At 34.5% G+C, this 25,909-nt stretch overlaps 1 protein-coding gene across 1 annotated transcript in view; it reads left to right on the top strand.

Annotated features, from left to right (window-relative positions):
* PCLO (piccolo presynaptic cytomatrix protein) overlaps window positions 1-25,909 on the top strand; it is a 375,075-nt gene that overhangs the window by 299,376 nt on the left and 49,790 nt on the right. Inside the window, exons 16-21 of the mRNA XM_057731959.1 lie at window positions 2,903-3,027; window positions 5,833-5,859; window positions 13,187-13,280; window positions 14,512-14,583; window positions 16,120-16,300; window positions 17,895-18,089. Coding sequence (XP_057587942.1) covers window positions 2,903-3,027; window positions 5,833-5,859; window positions 13,187-13,280; window positions 14,512-14,583; window positions 16,120-16,300; window positions 17,895-18,089 — 694 coding nt within the window. The remainder of the gene's footprint in view (window positions 1-2,902; window positions 3,028-5,832; window positions 5,860-13,186; window positions 13,281-14,511; window positions 14,584-16,119; window positions 16,301-17,894; window positions 18,090-25,909) is intronic.

The following is a 25,909-nucleotide window of genomic DNA, read 5'->3' as shown; positions in this document are numbered from 1 at the left end:
ACTTGAAATCTGCCTGATACTTTAACAGTATCAATGTGTTATGCCTCGGTTACTTTATACTTGTCAAATGTGTTTCAAACATGACAGATTCTCCTGAAAATTTGGAGGTTCCTCTTTAAGAGTTTCATAAGTCAAATGCTGTCCTCTTTTCTTCCTCTGGTCAACAATTGTTAAATAATTGCTGAACAATTCTTCTGGAGCAGTGTTTCTCATACTGGGGGGTCATAACCAATCTGTAATATATTAAATCAATTTAGAGGATTTTGACCAGGAAAACAGAAGAAAATAGTATAGAAAGAAAAAATAAATAGTTCTGTATGTTTGTTTCCATGTTTATTTATTGCATCATACATGGGCAGAGTCAAAAATGTTAGACAAACTGTACTTCAGGTGGTACCAAAAAGTAATTTAGGGTAGATAAGAAATGTCATGTGGAAAGAATTAACACAATATGAAATAATAACCATTTGAAGATAGTACATTTCAGATAAGGGAAAGAGAACAGTGAGTCTTAGTTGCATCTACAGTACATTTTCACAAAGGATAACAGAGATTTGAACTAATTTGAGGATAAGCATAGAGAAAGGGGGAGTGTTTTCCTGGAAGAAGAAATGGTGCAAGGAGAGATTCTGCTGCCAGAGGGTAATGAAAGGAACAGATCTGCTTTGCTGCAGGAAAATGTTCCTGTAGAGATAAGCTGAGACTAAATTAAAAGAACCTTGAACAGAAGCTGATGGATGTTAGCCACGACATAATGGAGTGATCAGGAAATATTTCGGAGTGAGGGAGAAGCTAATTGAAAGGACTATGTAATAGAAATTCAGAGCTGTGGCCTCCAGGAAGTGTTATGAAGGGGAGGACACAAAGACAAAGAAGTCAATTAAGTGTTATCTAGGCACACCCTGATTCAAGCAGAGGTGAAGTGTGAGAGCAGAAATGGAGAAAGAGTGCAGCACGGGGCCACTTTGCTAAGAAGGACCCAGCAGGATGAAGCTGGGATCACCTTTGTGCTCTGAGTCTTGCTGTCTCACTGCTATTTCCCACTTCTAGAAAGACAGACCTGACCTTTTTCTTCATTTCACATGCAGCAAAGAAAATGCTAGGTGTTCTGATTCATAATATCTCTTTTCTTTCTCTCTGTCTCATTTTTCTTAAACGTCTTGCTCGTGGGCCAATATTTACTGTTTCTTTTTGGCTTGTTGTTGTTATTTGTACTTATTTTATTTTCCTTTCCCTTCACTAGTAATATTTAATTTTATAGTGGAAATTTACTGTAATAATTTTTCTCCTTAACTCCCAGGATATTTTCTTTTCTTTTTTTTTTTTGGATATTTTCTTATGACTGATTTCAATTTTTTATATTTTATCTTCCATCTTTTAGCAAACCTTATTCCAAATGAAACCTTATGTAGACACCGGAATGATGAATTTCCAGCTTGGAGTAGCTCTGGTTGAGGGTTACTGGGGAGCATATCATTCCCTCTTAGATGTCACCTCTGAGCAACTTCAAGTGTTCTCTATGGCACCAGATTTACAGAGTACATTTTGCAAAGCACTCTCTTAGGGTAGCCTGCAAATTTCAGTTTCAATGAGAAATGATTTTGCTGCCTCACCAGTTAAAAGTGAACTTTTAGGCTACGGAAGAAAGGAGAAAATGGGGAAAAATTTCTCCTTAAAGATTTGGAAGCTGTTCTAAACCTCAGTGAAATTAATTGCAGAGTAATTCCTCTATTTCAGTACACATTATAGCAGTTACTGCAGTTCTAAACTCCTTTCTCCTCTTTCTTCACGGCCCTTTGTTTCATGTTTCATATTGTTTTCATGATGGCCAGAGAGACTGGGCCTTTCCGTACTGAGAAAAGCAATCAAAGATTCCTTTTCTGCCACAAAATAAAACCAGATAAAAATTATGATGAAATTAGGAAATTATTTTAATCACTAATATGAAGACTTTCTCATCTAAATTATTCCATTTTCAACATAAACATAACATATCTGTTTTGTATGATTATAAAAAATATGTTCATTTTTTATTTTTGGATTTTCTTTTTCAGAATAAATATACCTTCCTTTCTGTTCTTGATAAACAGAAATAGCATCAAACAGAATTGTCTTATTCTAAATGATGCCAAAAGAATCCTTTGAATTTTTGAAGGAGAAAAATTGGTTAATTTGATTATTTTGAATCATGCAGCTTTCTCAAATATTAATTTGAATTGTAAGTCTTTTACTATTCAATGACAATTTTACAACAGCCATTAAGCATCTATGAGGCAGTGTCTCTTCTTTTCTCTTCAGCATCTAAAATTAAAGAACAATATTTCATTATCTTGGCCTCACTCTATTAAGAAAGCAGGCACAGAAAGAAAAGCTATAGGTTTATCAGCTAATGTAATATAGGAAGAGATAAAATCGACACATTCTTAAATACTCTTACAATTCAGTACTAACGTCTTTGTCTTTAAATAATGATTCCACTCACTACTAATTATCTGATAAAATGCAAAAGATATTTTCTAATAAATTTATCAGTTTATTTTCAAAATTCTGGCAATTGTATTTATGAATGTTACCATTTCTGATTTTCATAAGAGTAGAAATTTAGTTTAAAAATATAACTAGCATTCGCTGTGTGATTATCCTTCTAAATGAATTTTAGACAGGCCAGAACTTTCACGGTGGAAAGAATGAACAGCACGTTTCCTAGTAATTAATGTGTGCCTGGGAGCTCCCAATTAAATTAGACATTAACTGGTCTGTTCAGTTTCCAATAAAATGAAAGTGACAGTTGATGTTTCTTATGAGAATTTTTTTTAAATACTGGTAAAATATTGAATGATAATGTATTATATTTTTTAAAAGAAAAAAATAATGTTCATGGAATATTTACTGTCCCCTTAAGCTTCAAATCAACTATGATCTTGGAAATCTCATAATACATATTCTCCAAGCAAGAAACCTTGTCCCTCGAGACAACAATGGTTATTCAGACCCCTTCGTTAAAGTGTACCTTCTTCCAGGGAGAGGGTAAGTAAAGAAGCAATGTCTTCTAAGTATTGTAAGTATTGCCCTATGGTTTAAAAGATAGTGATAGTGTCTTCTGGTATCTAATTTAAAGAGTTTAATATCTTTTCCTTAGTTTTATCTACATGTCACATTTAGTTATTTCCAATTAGTAAGTAAAGTGGAGTTAAAAATTTGTAATTAGGCCTTAATGGGTTTTAGGAGAGCCATGATCATAACAAAACCTGCCTGGATGAGAACACATCAGTATTTCAATTCTGGAAACTGCTTATGCTGTGACTGATCAGTTAGACGGTGAAATCATTTCAGGAATTATTTGTGGCAGATTTAAAGAATTAGTTTACTTTTCAAAATGTATTTGTGAAACCAATGTTCAAGGACTCATCAGTTACTCTTATTTTATAGGACGTGTACTATTCAATACATTAAACGTTTATTAAGTGACGATGTATTATTATTTATATGAATATTTTCAAATCAGCGTTTTAAAATTATAAAATGAGCAACACAAGAGTAATGTTTGAAATGTCAACTTTGCTAGACAAATGAAAAATATCCCTTTGAATCTCTTGTGTGATATAGAAACTGTTTATATAAAGCAAGCAATCTTTAGAGATGTTTGGTTTTCACATACTAAATGCAAGTTGCTATGATCTGGCATATACATCAGTACTCAAGGATGTCTTCAAAGCAGTAATTTGGACCCAACAGATCATTATACCTTATCTGAACAGTTTATACTAGCCAAATTAGTGTGATGGAACCACAAGTAATCAACAATTAAAGGTATAATAAAAAAATGTGGGGGCTGGTTATTGAAGACCCTGGTTTTCTTTTTGCCCAGTTTTCATTTAATTTGAAGAGTGACATTTGAATATAACTTTTTACTTGGAAATTTTCAATTGTTGGAAGTATAAGTAGAAAGAATAATATAATAATCCATCATGTCCCCATTACTCAGCCGTAACAGTTACCACTTCCTCATCAGTCATGTTTCATTCTTACCCTTGTAAACCCCCTCCATACAGATTGTTTAAAAATAAATCTCAACTATTGTAACTTTTTTCTGCAACTATTTTAGTATATATTTCTAAAAAATCACATTTTAAAAATAATCATAATACCACACATAACCATAATACTTTTAAATTTTTAAATAATTACTTATTTTTCCCAGTTGCCTCATAAAATTTCCTAGTCAGTTTGATGACCTAATTGATATTTATAGAATATTCTACCCACCAACAGCAGAATATATATACTTTTTCCAGTGCACATGTAACATTAACCAACATAAACTATGTCCTGGGCCATAAAAGAAACCTCAACAAATTTAAAAACACTGAAATCATACAAAGTATGTTCTATGACTGTAGTTGGTTTGTTTGAACAGGATCTAAATTGGAGTTATACACTGCATTTGAATGCTGTTTACTAGTATATCACCATGGGCAAGTTATCAATTCTTAGAGACTCAGTTTCCTTATCGATATTGAAAGAGCCACGATAGGCAGAGCCATAATTTTTAGTTGGTCAGCAGAATCAAATTAGACAGTACTCAGAAAATAACTTGAAAATTGCCAAGTGCTATATCAAATTCATTATACAACCTTTAATTTCATCCTACCCAACAGTTATATTTAGAAAATTAGAATTTCTGATATTGTTTCTGTAGTTTTAATACATTAAATTTAATTCATAGACATTACCAACGAGCCATATAGAACAGGAAAGGGGAGTTTTTATTTTATGTTAGTTTATATCTTTATGTAGTAGTTATAACAGTAGTTTGTCTACTTTTTTGAAGTATAGTTGATATACAACATTGCATTAGTTTCTGGGATACAGCAAAGTGATTCAGTTATACATATACGTGTGTATTATATATATACACGCGTATATGTATATATATATGTGGATATATATTCTTTTTCATATTCTTTTCCATTACAGTTTATTACTGGATAGTGAGTATAGTTCCCTGTGATATACAGTATGACCTTGTTGTTTATCTATTTTACATGCAGTAGTTGGTATCAGCTAATCTCAAACTCCTAATTTATCCCTCCCCCCCACTACTTTTTTTTTCAACATGAATATAACTACAGACTGATAACTTCATTCTGCCTTTGATTTGGGTCATTAGACCTTCAGTGTTATTTAATGACAGTATTATGGGACAAGTGGAAATGACTGCTAAGGGTATATCTCTAATCAGCAATTGCTAATGAATGAATGAAAATAAAGCACGGTCTCATTTTGTATCTTCTTTAATATCCTGGAGTATCACCTCTTATGCTATAAGAGAATGGTTGTCTTTTATTTGTTATAGGATATGTTTCAATGAGACTGCAGCAAACTTGAATAACTGGAAAGGTCAGGCAGGTGGCGTGAACATGTCAGTCCTTTCTGGCGCTGGTAACAAAGGAGGGTGGGAACTATAGTGAAATGAGTGGGGTTCTCTGCTAAAGCTATCTCCATGCAATTTGTCAAACCAAACATGCCTTCTGATTGGGATTTGACCCAAAAGCAGACTAATGTGCAGCTTCTATTCAATTCTTAGCCCATTCATCAAATTACACCTAATTACTATAGCGGCCAAGACCTTGGATTTTATTATTCTTGTGAGGTATTATTTTCACTTTATTTCTAAGATTAGTTTCTACCTCATGTTGTGTGTATATTAATGTATAGCTCCTCTAGTTTTTATTCTCACATTTCTTCCTTATTTCTGTTCCTAACTTTTTTCTTCCTGTCTTTCCTACTTTCCTGCTGTATCCTTCATTCTCGATCTTGGAATCAATGCAGTCAAGTCATGGTTGTGCAGAATGCAAGGTAGAGTTGGTTCTCTTTCAGTGTCGCGCTTTGATGAAATGTCTAGAATTCTATTGTTTGCCTTTTGAACATTCATCTGCAGTTCAACTTGGGCTATAATTTTTATTTTCTACATGTTATTATCAGCTGAAGTAGGCTAACAGCAGACTGTTCTGACCAAACCTTACTACATATGTGTAGCAGATATGTGCAATGGAGCACAGAAAATAATTTCAAAAAATAGAAAATAATAAAATAATAGAAAATAATAAAAACACGCAAAAGTATGACTAAGGAGCTATCACTCTGAAATTAGATATAAGTAAAGTTTTCATTTACAATTTGTCTGCTGAAATTCATTTAGCTTCTCATGCAAAAATCATGGCTGAGGTTCTTTTGAGTCTATGACAAACCAAAAAAATCTAGAGTCATTTTTCAAAAGAAATTAACTGATCTTCTGGATGACCAGTACTAGGTGTGTATCTCATCGTAAAGATGATAGTTGTCTGGTCTTTTACCCTCACTTAGACCTGATATTGAAAAGTTTCCATGCCTCTGTACCTTCTGTACCACAGAATTATTGCTGTGCAATATAGGATACCATAATAACACCTGCTCTAGGGTGTTAGCAACAGCAAAAGAGCAACCTCCTTTGTCCGTTTTCTGCTAGAGCATATTGCGTCATTACATTGGCAGCTAAGGATAGTTCTTAATACATAGTCAAAAGTATTTTTTGCACATCTCATTGCATTATAAATTAAATGTGTTATTTAGTTTGAATGAATCTTGTACCATCTGTAGCAACAGGGTGATGGGAATTTTAATCCCACCCAGAATATTAATTGTACAGGATTTTTGTCTGTGACTTAAAATTCAACATCTTTACTAAACCTGACAAGCTGTTGCCGAAAAGAGGCAGTTTCTGATTTGTAAAGACCTAAATATTTAAATATTTCAAAGAATAGTATTAGTCGCTACAACCTTTCTGGTGCCCAGAAACTTTTTGTATCCTTGCAGCCGCATAATTAAGGCAACCAGTAAATTTGATACTGAGAAAGGTTGCCTGTTGTGACTGGCTCTCTCATCTCCAGATTGCTCAGACTGATAGGCAAAATGAGTTTTGTTTCACAGAGACAGTACCATTTTAGAACAGACATTATCAGTCACTTCATTCAGAAGCTTCCTATCTTTTATCCAGAGAAACTAGGGGGAAATTGTCAGAATGACAATGATTGTCTATATTTAACTAAGAAGAGAACATGTTTTCTGTAAATGTAAATAATGGTCGAAATAATCTGGGATGTGTTAGATTACAATGTAGAAGATCTAGAAGTCATTTTCTCATCATATCTTTCATCTTGAAGTCATTTTCATCATTGAGACCTGTCAATGTGAAAAGGAATTATACTGATAAGGTACTGACATTATAAGTTAGTCTGAGGAGGCCAATAAGTGAAGTCCTTAAGAACTTGGGTTTGAATTTCAACCCTGCCACTTCGAAGTTGTGAGATTGCTGTAAAATTATTTCCTCTTCTACATGGGAGTCATAATAGCCCCCCTCCCAGGGTTTTTGTGAAACACATGGAGAATGCACCAAAAATTATCAGCATAATGTCCAGCACATAATAAGCTCTCAATAAAGGGCAGTTGCTATTATTGCTAAAAATATGTACAATAAACTTCATGTAGCCAGTGGTCAGTTATCTCTGCAAAGGAGAGATACAGAATTCTTGGGCTACTGAATTATACCAAATTTTTTAACAACACTATATAGAAAATCAAACAGCTTTTCTTCAATAATAAATGTAATGCAGCCTACATTCTTAAAAATGTTTTTAAATGTCCTGTTAACTAAAAGAATTTCACTGGTCCAGTTTTTTTGTCTCCTTTCATTTCCTCTTCCTGTCCTTTGATCAAGATACTCTTAAGCGCTGACAGCCCAAATGTCAGCTGAGATGAGGTGAAAGAAAGACAAGGAAATAGCCTGATGAGTCCATGAACTCAGTACTTGTCCCTGGGTATTTAAGAAATGAAAATGAGCATGTCTTAAGGATTTCATTCTGGTTTTCTATCATTGCACTGTTGGACAAAGTACACATTTTTTTCCCACTGATGAGATTTTTCCTATGATTGAAGCTGATTTTCATTATCATGTTACCTGGCTGCCTAATTCCTGGCTGGACTTTCTCTAAACACCATTGGTAGCATCTCAAAATATTTCCTCTGCAAAGAATGTAAAACAGGTACAGGTGTTGTTATGTATTTACAATTTGAAGACCAAATCTTATTTTATTTCAATAGATTTTAAAGGAAAAAGAAGAAGTACAAGTATGTTTTAAGGATCCATCCAATAAACATTTATTTAGCCCAGACTGCTCTAGACTCTGTGCTGGGTTTGGAATTGAGAACACAGCCGTAGTCTCAGACCTCAGGGAGCACAGAGGACAGTCAAGTAACAGGCCATAAACGTGCTATTGCACACAGAGAAACAGGGCTTATAAAATGGGATATGTTCTGTGCTTTTTTCTACATTAAAGGAAACATCCTCAGAGGAGAAATTTTGAAAAAAATTATGTATATATATATATATATGTGTGTGTGTGTGTATCTTTTTTGGAATCATATTTTTTCAATAAAGAAATATATATGTATGTTTTCCAATCAAGAAAAACCAAATAAAGGAAATGAATTCCTTCAATATTTTAGGTAATTCTATGAAGGTTAAATATGAACAAGCCATTATATTCCATTCTTCTTTTTCAATTTTTTTAATTAAAGAGAAACTCAGAGAACTGTTTTTCCTGCTGGCTTAGGAGAGAATAATTGAATTTTAAGTATCTTTTTCTGCCAGCCTTAAAATCATATCTACTTATGAAAACATGACTGTCCAATAATAAAAAACAATGAAAGAAAAAAGAAATTAGTCAAAGCTTCAAGAACATAAAGGTTTAGATTTTTTTGATAAGTATAATGTCCCATCTTGATTAATCAATGTTTTATTTTCGCCTATTAAAAACTTCTCTAATTATTAGATATGGCTTAATTGTCCTAAAGTATATCACTATTGCAGTCTTCCCATGAGGGATTGTGTAGTATGTTTACCAGACAAGGTAGGAAAGGAAAATGAGCTCCACTTTTTTCTCAACCTGGATTTCTGCTCACATTCAAGAATCTCCCTGCTTACCTGGCCACCTTCAACTTGTAAATTCACAGATTTTTATATGGCAGTGAGAATTGCGGAGTTTTCAATTGTGTCAATTGGGAACACAGCCCATTGGAATCATGCCCAAGATGGTCAGTACATGGTAGCTGTGAAACAAGGGTTATTGAAGGAAGAGCTTTGTGTAGCCATCTCTGCGTGTCAGGAAATTCATGTGTGAAAAGATTGCAGAGGATTTTATTGGCATTTACGTAAACAGGTCAACCACAGCTGGTGGAGGCAGGACCAGGCCTAAGGTGAATTTACCTTCGTTAACTCTAAAGGCAAAGGAAACATACCTTGAGTCTTGAGACAACTAGAGAATCAAACTTCTTAATAAGATTAAGATAATCTAGGAAAGTGAACATCTAAAGTTTTCCCAACTAGTTGGGGTTATAGCTGAGTGTATCTGGGCAAAAGTAAATATCTATAATAATTACCCTTAGTTATCCCACAACACTCACTTACAGTATACCATTCTATATTTCCCTAAGCAATGCTGAAACAGTCCTAATTTTCAGTGATATGCTTATATATACACACACTATAAATAATTTATGTTATATACATGAAACATTTAATTTGAAGTATATAATTGTAGATTGTAAAATAAGACAAACGACACTTCAGCTAATGAAACCTGCAATTAAGAAATTTTATGATGGGCTAATCAATCGAGTTCATATAGCCCATGTTTAAGAACAAGAAATCAGTTTCCCTGTATTTGAAACCTGGTCCTATGAATTAATAACTATGCAGCCTTGGCAACATGCCTGAATTCCTCTGAGTTTCAGTTCTTATCAGCTATAAAATAGGATAATAAATAATACCTGACTCATAGAGTTGCTTTGAGGATTAAATAATTTAACACATGAAAAGCGCTTAGAACTCTGCCTGTGAAAAAGTAACGTTTCATAAATGTTAGCTGTTATTATTTCAATGTACTTATAAAGTGCTTCTCATGACATGTCAGTACAATTAAGCGTTTTGCAGTTGTACATTTTGATAGAGCATAGTTCCTGGTACAAAGTTGGCATTCAATAATTTTGCTAGATATGGGTGAAAGTGACTAAAATATTCATGTGAAATATTATAACAAATACTAATATTTATAAATTAAGAAAAATATTGACTAATGCATCTTTTTGAAGACATTTCAATAGTTCAGGCTCTTTTAATATATATTGACGTATCTAGAATTTTAGTAAAAATATGTTTGCATTTAACATTAATTTCTATCTTCAGTCTTATTTTAAAATGTTATGCATTCAATTTTTCAGAATGTGAAAAAAAATAACAATTTTACCACTGTTCACCATATTATGAATCTTATCCCTAATATGTTTTTTCCCATGATCTCACCACTTTGATAATTAAGTCCAAAGCAGATAGAAACTTTAAAACTCATACTACACAGTGTGTTTTTTTCTTAGTATACCTACAACAGGAATAGCCATGAATTCTAAGGTAGCATCTAAAGTTGGATATTAACTTAAAAGTGGTCATATTCACTCTTCTTATGTCATCATTAATTTAAAAAATCAAAATCATCAAATACAAAGGATATAATTTGCTAAAATAGTATTGAATTTTATAAAATATTTTAAACTTACTGAAAATTATAGAAAATACTGTCACAGGCTTCTTAGGTGGTGCAGTGGTTGAGAATCCGCCTGCTAATGCAGGGGACACGGGTTCAATCCCTGCTCCCGGAAGATCCCACATGCCGCGGAGCAACTAAGCCCGTGTGCCACAACTATTGAGCCTGTGCTTTAGAGCCCTTGAGCCACAACTGTTGAGCCCATGTGCTGCAACTACTGAAGCCCACACTCCTAGAGCCCGTTCTCTGCAATAAGAGAAGCCATGGCAATGAGGAGCACGCATACCACAATGAAGAATAGCCCCCTCTCACCACAACTAAAGAAAGCCTGCACGCAGCAACAAAGATCCAACACAGCCAATAAATAAATTAATTAATTAAAAAAAAATACTGTCACAAGTATTTGTGTTCTTGCTACCCTGTCCACCTAAGAGAACCACTAAATAGAGTTTAACATCTATAATTTCCAACCTGTCTTATGATAGTAATGTTTGTCATATATACAGGTAAACATAAATAATTTACAGTATTATTTCATGTGATTTTAACTTTATATCATAACTTACTATAGGTTTTCTTCTGCAGATTTTTTACTCAGGACTTCTTTTTAAGATTTATCTGTCTTGATATATGAAGGTGTATTTCATTCAATTTCACTGTTGCTTAAATTTCATTGAATGAATATATCATCATGTATTTATTATATTATTAGTACACTATTAGAAATGATGTTGCAATGAATGTTCTTTCACATATTCCTTTTGTACATATGAGAGAATTTCTCTAAAGTAGAAGTACAATTAAGTTGGAGTGAAATTTTCTGGGTACTTGGGTACATAAATTTAACTAGACACAAACAAATTTATCTAAAAAGTGTATGCACAAATGTATACTTCCTGTCTACAGTCTATGAAAGCTCCTGTGTCTTTGAATCATCGCCTGTGCATTTCCCCAGAATTATTTGAGCTTTGTGCTGAATGACAAAATTGTCAAATCCTACTCTTTCTTTGTGCATTCAAATAGGTTGGTTAGCAATGAGAACAGTGCTGCTTCATTTTTTAAATTGGATTCACTTCACAGTAGCTGAAATGTGAAGTCTTAGGATACATAAGCTCAGTGATTCTCAGTCTTGGCAATACCTTAGATTTACCTAGATCATTTTTAAAATTCTGATGCTCAAGCCTCACCCCAACGTGTTAAATAAGACTCTCCCTGTGGGTGAAGGGCAGGGAGATGTGGGTGCCATGCTGGTTGCCCCGCCTACCACCCTTGGAATTCAGATTCCAAAGTGATTCTAATATGCAGTCAATGTTGGAAATTATTGCCCTTGTATATGGCCGATAAGAAAGAGAATAAAGCCAGAGGGAGAAAAAAAGATATATGACTGCAGACCCATCTCTAAAAGTGAGTGGTGAACTGGAGCTTAATTCTCAATAGTTTTATCTAGAATGAATGAGGATATTAGCATCTGGGGAAAAATAGTAGGTATTCCAGCATTTGCCAACATTTGAGACCAGGAATATAACAAGACTTAATCTGCCCATAGTTAGAAACAGAACTACAAATCCAAGGTCAGGATCCAGTACCTTTAGGGAAAGGCAGTTTATGAAGTCCAGGCACATGAAAGGACCCCAAACAAGTAGGTTTGTTTTCTAGGCAGAAAATGTGGAAAAAGCCTGTGAGTGTTAGAGAGAAGCTTTGTCTGTGTGGCCACTCTTGGCTTATAGCAAATAGCGATAATTCCAACCCCATCAGCTGGTTGATGCCAGTTATAGATGTTTTGTCAAACTTAATTAGAATAAGTTTTGAAAATAAGTTATGCTTGAACATGTAAGATGCAAGCTTCTAACTGGTGATCAGAGGGCATGGAAAAGTCAAGGATAAATTGAAATGCCCCCAAGTTATAATGAATAAGGAAAAGTTTTGATTTGGTTCATCATTTGTTACATAAGCTATTGACATAAACCGAGAATTTGTATTTAATTAGGACTGTTTCATAACTAGATTAAGATTCTGCTTTACTAAGAGTGTCAGAATATACTATAAATAACAAATGTTCATGGAATCTCAGCTATAGCAACAGCCATTTTTCATCCTTTCCTCAGTCAATACAGCTATTACAGTTTTTTATAGAAAAAAATGAAAGACCATTTGCTGACATGATCAGTTGCAAAACTATTGGGAAGTTAAATATCAAATTATTATTTATGGGACAAGAAGATATTGATGTTACTATGGAGTTCATATAATTAACTCACACATTCAGGAGAGATTAAGATTTCTAAAATTGTATTGTAGTTGGAATACCTAAAAGCTTTTCTTTAAAAAAAAAATACCTTAGGGAAAATAAAACTAAAGGCATTCAAGATATTTTTAAATTGTCATTGTGCATTCAACTTAAAATACAGTTTAAGACATGAGGATGGTGTGATGATTACATAATGATTCAAAACAAAATATCCTCAAAATCTGCATGCCCTTCAGGTTGACTATGAAGTCATCAGTCAAAGTAGATAATCAGAGTAACTCTTTTTTTTTTTCCAATTCAGTGCTGAGTACAAGAGAAGGACTAAATATGTTCAGAAAAGTCTTAATCCTGAGTGGAATCAAACAGTAATTTATAAAAGTATCTCCATGGAACAGGTATGCAATGTTTATTTTCTGTATGACAGATTCAGGCTAATATAAAAATAGTGATGACAGAATTATTGAAAAATTGTGATTCATATCAATTTTGCTATACAAAAAAAAATTTAAGTAAAATACATATAAGAAGTGTAGCCAGTAAAAGGAGCTGGGCGCAGTTCAAAAATAGAGTGAAAGAAAATGTGCACATTTTGACAAAACAGCTAAAAAATAAACAAAATAAATAAGACTAGTGGAACATTTTCCATTGATTATTTCAAAATTAAATAGTTCAATAGATTGGGCTCTATTTATCATATTTTGAGGGAAAATATTTTCCAACTAGCTATATCATGACTTTCATAAACAATATAAAGAAGAAAAGATCCAGATGCACTGAAATGAATTACCCCTCCAGGCAACAATTTAGGGATCATCTCTTTTCTAAAGTGAGGCTTCCTAGGGATCTGGCATTGTGCAACTAAACTGTACACAAGAAAGTATGACGAAGACTAGTGTAAAGGAGTATCACAACAAATAGATGACTCTAGGCAAAATTGCATCAATGTGTTTCTGAAAATCTTCATGTCATAGCTTTGTATGAATAAGAGAAAATAACTGATGGTTTATCAAGATGAATTCAGAGAGAAAAGAACACAAATAAAATAGGAAGAAGGCATCTGTGAAAACAATATACAAATGAATTGTCTTTCAAAATGAGATTTCTGATTTATCCTCTGGAATATTTCTAATTTGACTATGAAGTTGAAGCTGGATATAAACTGTAATCTGGGTTCTTGAATTTAAAATAAATTAAATTCACCTGCAGAAATAAGAAAGCGCTACTAATGTGTTTTGGCAATTTACTGAAACAGAAAACTATAATCCAAATACTCTGAATAACCTAGACATTTTTGCAACCTATGAATTTCACGTATTTAAAGAGTATATACAGGTTCTGCTTTGTACTTTCAATGATGGGCAGGGGTAGAATAACAGAAAATAAGTACAAGTCACACTTTTGTTTGCAAAATAGTGAGGTACCTTATGATCAAACACTTGGCTGGACCACAAAATGATTGACAGTTACATGATACTTAATGTAAGTATACACTTTTAGATAAAATTTAAAGTAAATTTACATAAATGGAAAGAGTTCAAGGAATGAAAATAAACGAGTCTGTTATATGAGTATAATGAAAATTTATGATGAGAAATGAGGTTAATGACATTTTGATTTGAACTGTAGCTCAAGAAGAAAACACTGGAGGTGACAGTCTGGGATTATGATAGATTTTCTTCCAATGACTTTCTTGGTGAGGTGAGCCTATGGTTTCTTTTTTTTATTTGCTTCATTATAACCATCAATTAAATCTTGATGGAAAGCATATTTCTTAAGTGTATAAGATAACTGTTTCTGGATAAAATTCTTTGGTGGATAGAATTTATTTCCAAATGACAGATGAATAGCAACTGGGGAAATAATTTTCACTTTACCACTTGATATACTTTATAATTAATTTGAAAGATGAAATATTGTTTTGATAGAAAGTTATATAATCATGCTGTGAATCCAAATGATTATGTTAAAGATTTGAGATAAATTTATTGTATTATAAAATGAGCAGCTTTTTCAAATGCATTTTCAGTCTGTTTAATCGCTATTCCTCATTGCATCTATGAATGACTTGTGATATTTTACGTTCTTATTTCTTTTAAGTGTCCCACAGAGAATCTCAAAATATTTTAAGAAGCAAAACTAGAAGTAGGAGAAAACAGTAAAAACAATTTTTAGAAATTAACAAGGAATGTAACCTTATTATGACATCTGGCAGGATGGTCAGATTCTGTGATATTTTTCATCTATCATATTCCAAAAATATATATTTTGTGTAGTGATCTTTGCTTAAAGCAGAAGTTATGAATTGTTAAAAAATAAATCCTTTCCAAAAAATATATAACACCCAAAAAATATGATATCCTTTTGATAGAGACAATAGAAAACAGTTGCATAGACTAGGTGACAGGAGGTCTTGTTTGGTTCCTACACTGTGTGCCTCTTTCCCATCAAAACCAGATCATTTGAATTTCATTTGCAGGCTCCCTGTGGTATAGCCACTTGGACTAATCTTGGTCTTAGGACTATTCTAGAATACACTATTATATCTGATTTATTGTCCTATTTCAAAAAGCTGATTTATTGAAGTCATTATAATTTATTGTTCACATGTACCTAAAGCATATATCCATTGTGCTGGTTTTCGTTTTTTAATATTGATCAAATTTAAGATGCCAGCTATTGTAAAATGCACCATTGTTTAGGTACAACTAAGAAAAAGAAAATGTTGCCAATTAAACCATGACAGGGCACTTTCTTATTGTAAATTGTTGGTCATATCATTGTTTCAAATTATGTTTTAAAATAGAGGGAATAAGTTAGTAATTGAAAATTCGCCATTCTTTTTCATTTTGTCCTTCATGTAACTAAAGTCAGACAATCTGCAAAAAAACACTAGCCAAGTTTAGGAGTAGAAGGAGTCCATTTAACAAAAGAAAACTTTATTTCATGAAGAAATTGATTTGTGACGCTTCCTTTTTGCATCATCTCCAAGTAATTTAATTTATAGTCAGACATGTCATAGAGTTCCATTTAACCAAATGTTTATAAAGCATCTAGTATGCACAAGATGTTCCTAACATCATGGGTGAAGAAAAATGAGGAAGACCTCATCATCCTAAAGATTATACTATATCCTTTGACTTAGGTCCTTAAATAAATTTCAGGTCACAGAAAAAAACAATGAATGAATTATAGCTTAATCCATAAATTTTATTTACTTATTGCACTTTTTTTTAGGTATTGATTGATTTATCTAGCACATCTCACCTTGATAACACGCCTAGGTGGTATCCTCTCAAAGAACAGACTGAAAGCATTGATCATGGCAAGTCCCATTCCAGTCAAAGCAGCCAGCAGTCTCCAAAGCCATCTGTCATCAAAAGCAGAAGCCATGGTATCTTCCCTGACCCATCCAAGGGTAGGAGATATTTCAAGTAGAAAAAGCTTTTGTCTATTTGTTCACTCAGTATCTTCTTGAATGTGAGTGCCTGTATATTTAGTATCTTTTGAAAGGTTGGATTCTATTGGGAAATATTTCATACAATATCATGGAGAGTGTAATGGTTATGAAGTCAGGAGACATGGGCTTTAGTCTTAGATCAGCCCATCATTAGGTTGATGCCTCTGTGATCTCCCTGGTTCTCTGTTTTTCAACCTGTAAAATGGAGGCAGTTGGGTTATATGAGCTATTGGGTCTTTTTAAGCTCTCAAAATCCAGTATAATTTTATAAAATATATGTTGGAGTACTTCATAAAGAAAACATAAAAATCCCCAACGGTTCATTGACTAGACATAATCGTCATTACCACTTATGCATATTTCTTCTAACTGTTGAAATCCCTATTTTTTTATATGTATATTCTTACACATAAAATTATATATGTAATATATGGACATATACACTTTTGCATTCTGCTTTTTAATTATATAAAAAACGTTTTCTCCACTCATCAAAATGATCGGTATGCTGAAAATTACTTAAACCTTTCGTAAATGGTGGATTCAAACTAATTCTATGATTTTTTTTTAACTCCTATTATTATTTTTTAAATCACAGAGTCATACATTGGGTTTGGCAATATGCACAGCTTGCCCATTTGAATGAGCTTTTCCTTTGGGAGGTTCATTAACCAGTTATCCTATAAAACAACATTAATTTTCATCATAAAATGAGTTTCTGCCTGTATGAGATAACCATGTAGTATCTTTCCAGGATATGCTGAGCTATTTATAAATATTAAAGAAATATTTTTATATTGGATCTTTATTCCTTCCTTTTCGCCTCTTCTCAGGAAGTACAGCAAATTTAAAAGTGGTTCTTTGCAATTTGGATCGGAAATGCAAGTGTTCTAGGAGATGGAAAACTGAGGTTATGTCCACAAGGCCACTGAGTTGATATGATAAACCACTGACTACAATAAGTGCTATAGATTATTTATGAGTTTTATAAATCATTTTTGGATTCCACTTAGCCAGATCAACTCTGCCCTGATTAACATTCTGGAATATGACTGGTATAAAGACCTCGCTCTCTATGACTACCATAGTAAATGTGTGATCTTATGTATACATTCTCTAAAATCACCTGAGAGGATGATAATAGCCTCCACTTCCGTGTATCCCCATGACTCACACACCTTCCTCCAGGAATTTTACTTAAAACTCCTCCTGCCACTGTATCAGCCTATTGTTTCTTGCCTGGTCCCTACTAAAATTAGCAGAGTTGCTAGGTGAAGCTGTAAGTTAATATCATTCATTTACATGAGACTACTTAGAATGTATTCCTCTTCTCAAACCTCTCTTCTCAAGATTATCATCCTCTTGCCTTTCCTCCCCAAAATTGTCTCCCAAATGTTGAACCACATTGCTGTATGGTGAGCAGTTGCATACATGAGCCAGAAAAGAAAGAGAATTAACATAAATCTTAGACGGTTTCAAATTATATGAGACCAAGCTTGGCAGGAGGAGCGCTGGAGCAACTTTAACTCATGTTTTACCCTTTTGTAACCAGACATGCCGGTTCCCACCATTGAGAAATCCCATAGTAGTCCCGGTAGCTCGAAATCCTCATCAGAAGGCCACCTCCGTTCTCATGGACCATCTCGCAGTCAAAGTAAAACCAGCGTCACTCAGGCCCACCTGGAAGATGCAGGGGCTGCTATAGCTGCTGCTGAAGCCGCCGTGCAACAACTCCGCCTTCAACCAAGTAAAAGACGCAAATAAATTCCTCAGCATGGCAGCTTAATGTTCATCTGTTGCCTTTCTTTCCTGCTGTCCTTCCCCATTTGCTTTGTTTTTGGCATTCCCTGCTCCCTCTCTTCTCTGTCCCTTTGTCTGTGTAGGAACAGTACCAACACATAAATATGCTCTTTCTCATTTAGATTTTTTTTTAATTTACATAGAACGAGATAAAACTGGCTGTTTCTCCTTTGTCTCCACCCTACATCCAGCCTGGCTCATAGTATTTGGTAGCTGTGTCTGTGATGTTTGCAGGCAAAGCCATGTTGTGTGTCCTTTTTGTGTGCGCTTAAATATCCTTTAGAATACAGAATTATAAGCACAAGTGGCTGCCAGTTTTCCAGGCTTTACACCAAAAAAAGGCACAGACACAAGCATTCCTGCAGATTAGCAATGAGATGCTCGCCTCTGAAAAACACTAAAAACTTTTAGGCAGAAGGGTAATGTGACCAGCAGTCAAGTTCTAGAACCTAGAGGAAATGGAAAAGCCATTTCAAGCTTTAAATTTCTAATAAATTATGCATGTGAAATGATGAAGCTTTCCGTGTGTGAAACTTTCTAGTCTTTTGAAAAAAAAAATCTGTGAAGAAAATCGTGTTTCTTATATTCTCAAAAGAGTATATAGTATTAATATACATCTAAGCATATTCAACAAGGCAGTGTTACCTCATTAAGGAGCACAGTTGGGTCCATTCTGTTGGATCACACTTTGTATATGATATCAGAGAATTTATAGGGTTATTCTTTTTTCTAACCATTGGAAAGCCTTTGAAAGTCAAGATATCAGTTAAAGCATAACAATTCACCCATCTTAACTGCTGTAATTTCAATCGATAGAATCATATGAGAACTTACTGAGTACAGAGACTTTAAAAATACAGGGGCACTGTTACTTCCAGGAGGCATCAACCAAACAACGGAGATAGATGAACGTTTTCCCCATCTGCCAAAGTCATCATTTCCAAAGAAACAGCCAGTTTTAACCCCCTTTAGTGCTGTGCATGTGGTGTCATTTTGGCATTTGAAAACACGACTTCTTTCAGTAGAGCAAACAACCACTTCTGTTTGCATGAATAACATTGAAGCTGGTTCCATCTGAGGATACGTACTCTGGGTTTCCATTTCACCCACACTGCCACAGCAGCACATAAAAGCGGTCAGTCTAATCATGCCAGGAAGCAGCACAGACACAGCATAGCAGGCGTCCTCCCCATTCAAAGAACTCAGTCTGATAATCTGCCTCCACCAGCCAATGGCAACCAAGACCAAAGCCAGCTAGCCCTCAGGAAGGTGATGTCTGATGGACCCGTCAAGCCAGAAGGAGGTGAGCAGAAAGGCGCTATTCAAAGCACACAGCAAGAACATCCCCCAAATTTGAAGCCCTCATCTTTTAATTTTTAGAGATTGTCTGATAAAGTATGTTTATCCACTTTTTAATGTGCTTTTGTGGGCATGGCATTTCAGGACTTCATCATCACCGTGTAAGTCCCAAGATCAGTCCCATAATATATTGACTACAGTGATTTGTATTTTTCTATGCACTGGGCATCTTTTGACTTTTGTTGGGTAATAGATTAACAGTATTCATATTGCATAATGGAATGCATGCTACTAACCTAATCTGTTCAAGCATGACTATAAAGATGTTGCATTGTGATAAAAGTTTAAACTGCTCACAATTCGAGTTAGCATACCAATTGGAATGTAGATCAGTTTTTGTTGAATATTATTTCAAGTGTAACTTTTTAAAAAAACTCAGTGGATTTTGGAAATTCCTAGAGGAAAGTAAAGGAAAACATTGTTAATGCGCTCATTCACCTATACATGGTGAAAGTTCTCTCCTGATCCTACAGACACCTTTTTTCCACTCGTGTTTCCGTAGTTGTCAAGTGTATCAGATGTGTTGGGCATGTGAATATCCAAGTGCCTGTGTAATAAATAAAGTATCTTTATTTCATTCATAAACTACTGGGTTCTGAGCCATTGTTATATGATGCAGCTTAAAATGAGTGTGTCAGTTTTTGCTTTCTCATTTGATTCCTTGCAACAGAGAATTTAGAGTTACTGCTTCATTGCTAGTGAGAACGGTAATGATAGAATATTGGGTTGTAGGACAAAGTTTCATGTCAGAAACATTATAAGATAGATGGGAAATGATTACCAAATGCAAGTACCAGAGCTTACATGAACATGTAAATAAATAATGGGGTTGGGCTACCCTAGGCAATGCTTCCACTAGTCCTTTCTCCCATGTATGATCTACTTCCCAATCTTCTCAGCTTTCTGGATAGAGGAAGACAAATCAGATGAGCCTTGCTCTGAACAGGCACCTAAACTTGATTCCATGGCCTTGTTAGGAAAGAAAGCAAGTTAATATCTGTCCCTAACTTGATCCCAACATTTGTGGAATTTTCCCCAAGAAAGAATGCCACTCACTGCCAGCGACAGGGATCAAACCAGGATGCTTATAAAATTATCTTCATTGTAATTCAAACTTAAATTGAATTTTAATTCAAAAACATATATCAAAGAAAGGTTTAAAAAAAAGATAGCAGTGTTTGCCCCGTTAAGTCCCTTCCAGCCCTAAAACACTTGATTCTACGATTCTATACTTTCCACACAACTAAAATTAAGCCTTATACTTTCCTATTGCATTTCTCTTTATTCTTAGAAAATTTAAAAATTTAATATGCTCTTGTCCCAACTAATCAGATATTTAGGAGCAATGGAGGATGTATGTGGCTGTACAAAGGGCAAACCACTATGATGTTCCTTGAATTAGCAGGCAATTAAGGAAACAGCTTAAATATTAAGATAATTCTAAATATGCATTTACTCAGCCCAGGTTATAGACTCTCACCAAAGCTAGTAAGACTAACTAGAAAGTTTCCCTTTTCCAGTTAGCCTTACTAGTATGTTCCAAGAGTATTTAAAATTCCGCCTCTCACCTTTTCTTCCATCAAATAAGTTCAGTTGTACTTACTTCATTTTCTTACTGCAAATATTCCATAATTATAAATGTCACAGTAGTCAAATGCTTCTTTTATTTCACTCTATTTTTAATTATGATGATTTGAGTATTCCTATATGATATTGTCTGAGTTTTTTCTTGTGGGTCTTACAATTTGCAGCAAAATGTGTTTAATTCCCTTTCTGTGAATAATGCTCTAATGGATATTCTCATACATTTAGAATAGTTCTTCACATTGTACAAAGTGTCTCATCACCCATTTTCTCATTTTATCACACCTAGTAGATGAGGAGTTCATTGCAGATCCTCTCATTTCTGTTTTCTGAGTGGGCCGTCGGGGGATGGGGTGGGGGTGGGGCAGCATGACTGATAAAGAGCACGTAGCTGGAAATGGTCAGGATGGGCAGTCTACCCCTTGTCTTCAGACTGCACCTAAGCCTTTCCTTTTTAAATACACTGGCTCCTTTGAAATCAGAGTCTCCTGATTTCACTAAAAACAACTGTCATTTGCTTATTAGCTATTTACACTCAAGGCCTTATAAATGATTAGAGGTTGCTTGGAAGTGATGGTGGAATACAATTTAGACTTGCTCTGCCTACTTGATCCTCTTTTCTGAAAGCTGATAATTAAGCTGCCACAAACCAGGGAAATAAAACCCTCTCACTGCACAAGCTGGGTGCGGCAGTAAGCAAGCTCTGTAGAGGAGGCTGTGTGTACATCTGTAGTCATTTCTATCAGGGGCGACGAAATTGTCCCTAAAGAGCTTTTCATATATATATATGTATATATATATATTTTTTTTTTTTGCGAGCTTCTCAGCAGATTTCTGCTTGAAGTAACATAAAATATAGGTCAGGTAAGAATTCTGGAATAAGCCAGAAGGAACTTTTTCTCTCCCTCCAAGGTGTAGTTGCATGCTAGGAAACCTGAAGGGAATGATTAGACAGATTGTGCCAGGTCATCGTGATACCTAAGCAACTCTCTGTGTATATTTAGAAATCCCTGGAAATGTTTTTTTTCCAAGCCAGTTGGTTTAGTGGAATATAGGCCCGGCTGTTTTAGAAGGTAACACCAACTAGGGAAAATAGTTTTAAAATAGGTTGTTTTTTTAAAACCATACCAAAACTAAAACAAATCGAAGTGTTCTTAAAACCTTGAAAAGTAATGTAGTTGCTGTTGAGTATATTACATTTTAAGGGCATTTTGAAATTTCTGAGCTATTTTTGTTTGATGCTGAGATGTTCAGTAAGCTTTAGGTTTAGAAATATTCATACAGGATGGGTAGAAATAGCCCTCCATCTTGGGCCATAAGATGAGAGCTTTGAGAGTTTAGCTAAGAAGCTGAATCATTGACTGAGTTATGTGAGGAAACTATGATTGAGGGTCCCCTTGTTGTGGCCAAATTATAGGAGAAAAGCCTGAAGCTACTTCTACAGAATGCTGCTGGAAACTCCACTTTCCATAAGGCTCCTTTGCGGCACCTGTCAAAGAAGAGTTTCCTATCCATATTGCCATGGTGAACTCTGACTGAGCCATTTCTCTGTGAGAGCTGCTGTCTTGGGCAAGTGGTGTGGGTGGCTGGGTTGGGAAACAGGGTGGGCACTTGGAGTGGAGGGAAGTGTTGGTTACAAAGGCAGTAGCTGATCAGTGGTCCATTCTCTTCTGATCGGAAGTAGATGGTCATTTTTGATCAGAAGGGATTTGGCATTCTCTTTCTGGAAAGGAGAGGGTCCAAAAGGGAAGTGAAGGCAAAATCAGAAAAGAAATCAGAATGAGATCATTTGAAGGTGAAGTCTTCTGGAATGTATGTAAGAGGTTAATAAAAAACAGACTTTACATTCCTCATTTCAGTGTGTTTGTGCAAAAAAAAAGAAAGGCAGAAGAGAAAAGCTTTGAAAATAAAACTTTGGATAGCTTAAAATAAAAAGAAAACAAACTGGAATGATGTGAACACAGCAAATAGCCAACAAAAATCTAAGAGAATCAAATTGGATTTCAGCTTTCAAAGTTTTCTGCCTATTTCTCTGGGGGCAAAGATTGCCTTTCTTTGTTGTCTGTGAAAAATCAAAATGTTCTTCTGTAGTTTTGGTTTTTTAAGAGTTTCCATATTTTCTTAGAATGATTGATTATGCGTTTTTAAATCTTTCTGTTGTCATTTAACATTCATTGCCAGAATTATCTCTGCTGTACATGCGGAGTCGCAGACAGTAAATATATAGCTCTGACTATATGACACTGTCTCTTGTGTATTGGCCTTCCTCCCCAAAGGTGAATTCACTGACCTATCATCATTGGATACTTTTGTTCTTGTCAAATAGTAGCCATGAGTGCCTCAAGCCATCCACGTAAAGAATTACTGGTTCATACTGAGGACTTACACATTCATTTCATCCCACATGAGCAGCAAGAACTACTGGCCTATCTAAGTATCAAACTTGGCTCAGTATTGCTGTGCCTTTGTCACGTGATCTAACTATGGGCCTAGATGATTGAGTGGGAATATTGATACATGATCTGAGAAGAGAAAGGCCTAATTTTTAACATGCCAGAGTCCCTTAAATGCTGTTTATGACATGTCTTTAACAAAATTAAACTTTTTTAAATGCAAATTATTTTACTTTAGGTTTGAGCAAATTTATTTTCAAAAAGTTAATGTATCAAATTACCAGCAGAGAGCAGGCAGGACCCAGAGGAAATGAGACAGGCAAGTAAATGCTGATGGAGGGAAGAAATTAGAAGCATGGAGCATGGGAAGGCTTATGGGGACACAGTGCAGGACCCTGGAGAGAGGGTACAATCTGAGCTAGGGGCTGGGAACCTTATCACTGGGTAGGAAGGATCGTGGAACCAGGGAAAATGCTACCTGAAGAGAGGCAGAGGAATGCCAAAGGCTAGTAGGTAGCTACTTAACAATATTGCCTAATTCCAGATATCTATCCATGAATTACTTGATTTTTTCCCACTTTCCATCTGAATGTACTGCATTGTGTAAAATCATGATATTTCACCCATTCTCTGTTGTGCAAGATAATCTTTGGGGGGGGGGCAGGGAGACATATGGGGATGGGATAAGATGAAAGGAATTTTTATGTATAATGAGTCAGACTGTGGAAAATAGCCTTTTTTATTTTATTACTTTGTTGAATGTGTAAATATATATTTTAATCATTGAGGTGCCAAAAAAACACTTTTGGAGTTTAAATGAAAACATCATATCAGCAATATTTTGACTGCAGTATTGTGGTTTTTAGATGTATAAATAGGAATAATATAGATAGAACCATAGCTTTATGCCTCGATGTATTTTAAAATACTGAAAGATAAAATTGATAATTTGAACAGAAACTAATCAAAATATTAATATTGCAAATCAAACAAGAGCAGATAAGTTTTTAAGAAGAAAATGCTTGATCAAAGTCAGGAGGTAGGAATTCCCTGGAGACCCGGTGGTTAGCACTCAGCCTTCTTCACTGCCGAAGGCCCAGGTTCCATTCCTGGTTTGGGAACTAAGATCCCACAAGCCACACAGCGCGGCCAAAAAAACAAAAAAAAAGTTAAAAGCAAAGAAAAAGTCAGGAGGTGTGTCCCTATTCCTAAACATAAAGACAATGGAATAAAATTTCTACTTTGTTCTTAAAAGAACACAGAAGCAAAATCCACTTTTCCTCATTAAGACATTTGAAACTAAAAACCACATTATTTTAAGTTCTATAGGTCATACTGGCTTTTTTTTCAGAGATATTATAGCTTTTATTTTTATTAAAAATTTTTTGAAGTATTGTTGACTTACAATGTTGCGTTAGATTCTGGTGTACAGCAAAGTCATTCAGTTATACATAGAGGTCCCATTATACTTTTTCTCTGACTCTTTAGGTAAAATGAGAGAATCTAGAGAGAGAGAGAAAATGTACTTTTTATACTACACAATTCAAATTTCTTTCTATATGGATATATATACTTTCTGTATATACGTTTAGTTTGCTGTAAAGCATTCTCATTGCTACTGACATTTTTAAAGGAAATAACTACTTTGGCTCCACCCAACTATTAATGTACAAGAAAATTAAAGACACTTTATGTAGAGAAAAGCCATTTGGGGAATAATTTGCATTATTTTATGCCTGCCAAATTTCATTGTTCACTCTGGGTTTCTGTGTAACATAAAGTAGCTTTAAAAAAAATGCAAAAATAGAGCACACAAGTAAATTCTTGTGGTACATATAATATTTAACTCAGACCTTATACTTCTAGAGTTGTGAAGCTCTGGGTCAAATTCTGAAGAAGCTTAGAGAAATTAAAAGGATGATGATGTCAACAATAATAAATGTTTTCGAGTAAGGCGTTAGAACTTGATTTTTTAGTATAGAAAAGAAAATAAAAAATAAAAGGCACCATAGAATGATTGTCACGTATACACTGGTTTAAGATGATTGTCAAAAAAAGCTAGTGCTAATTGTTTTTTTTTTTTTTCATTTTCACAGTTCATACTTCATTTGCATCACTGTAGATATAGACCAGTAATTCTCAAAGTGTGTCCATTGATCCCTAGGCATCCCAGAGACCTTTTCAGGACTCTACAAGGTCAAAACATTCTTAAGACTATTAAGATGTTATTTGCCTTTTTCACTCTCATTCTTCCTTAGTGTGCAGTGGACTTTCCCTACATTTTCAGCAGATGTCATGACATCATTGCTTTGATGGCTAATGAAATATGTTATTTGTCAACTATTTATGTTAAATTTTTCTTAATTTTGAATATGATAAATATTGATAGATGTAACTCACATAAAACAAAGTTCTTTAAGAAATGCAATAA

This window comes from Hippopotamus amphibius, chromosome 4, assembly GCF_030028045.1.
Source record: "Hippopotamus amphibius kiboko isolate mHipAmp2 chromosome 4, mHipAmp2.hap2, whole genome shotgun sequence".
Taxonomy (NCBI): Eukaryota; Metazoa; Chordata; class Mammalia; order Artiodactyla; family Hippopotamidae; genus Hippopotamus; species Hippopotamus amphibius.
Note: the sequence above shows the minus strand (reverse complement) of the source record. Positions and strands in the feature narration are given on the sequence as shown.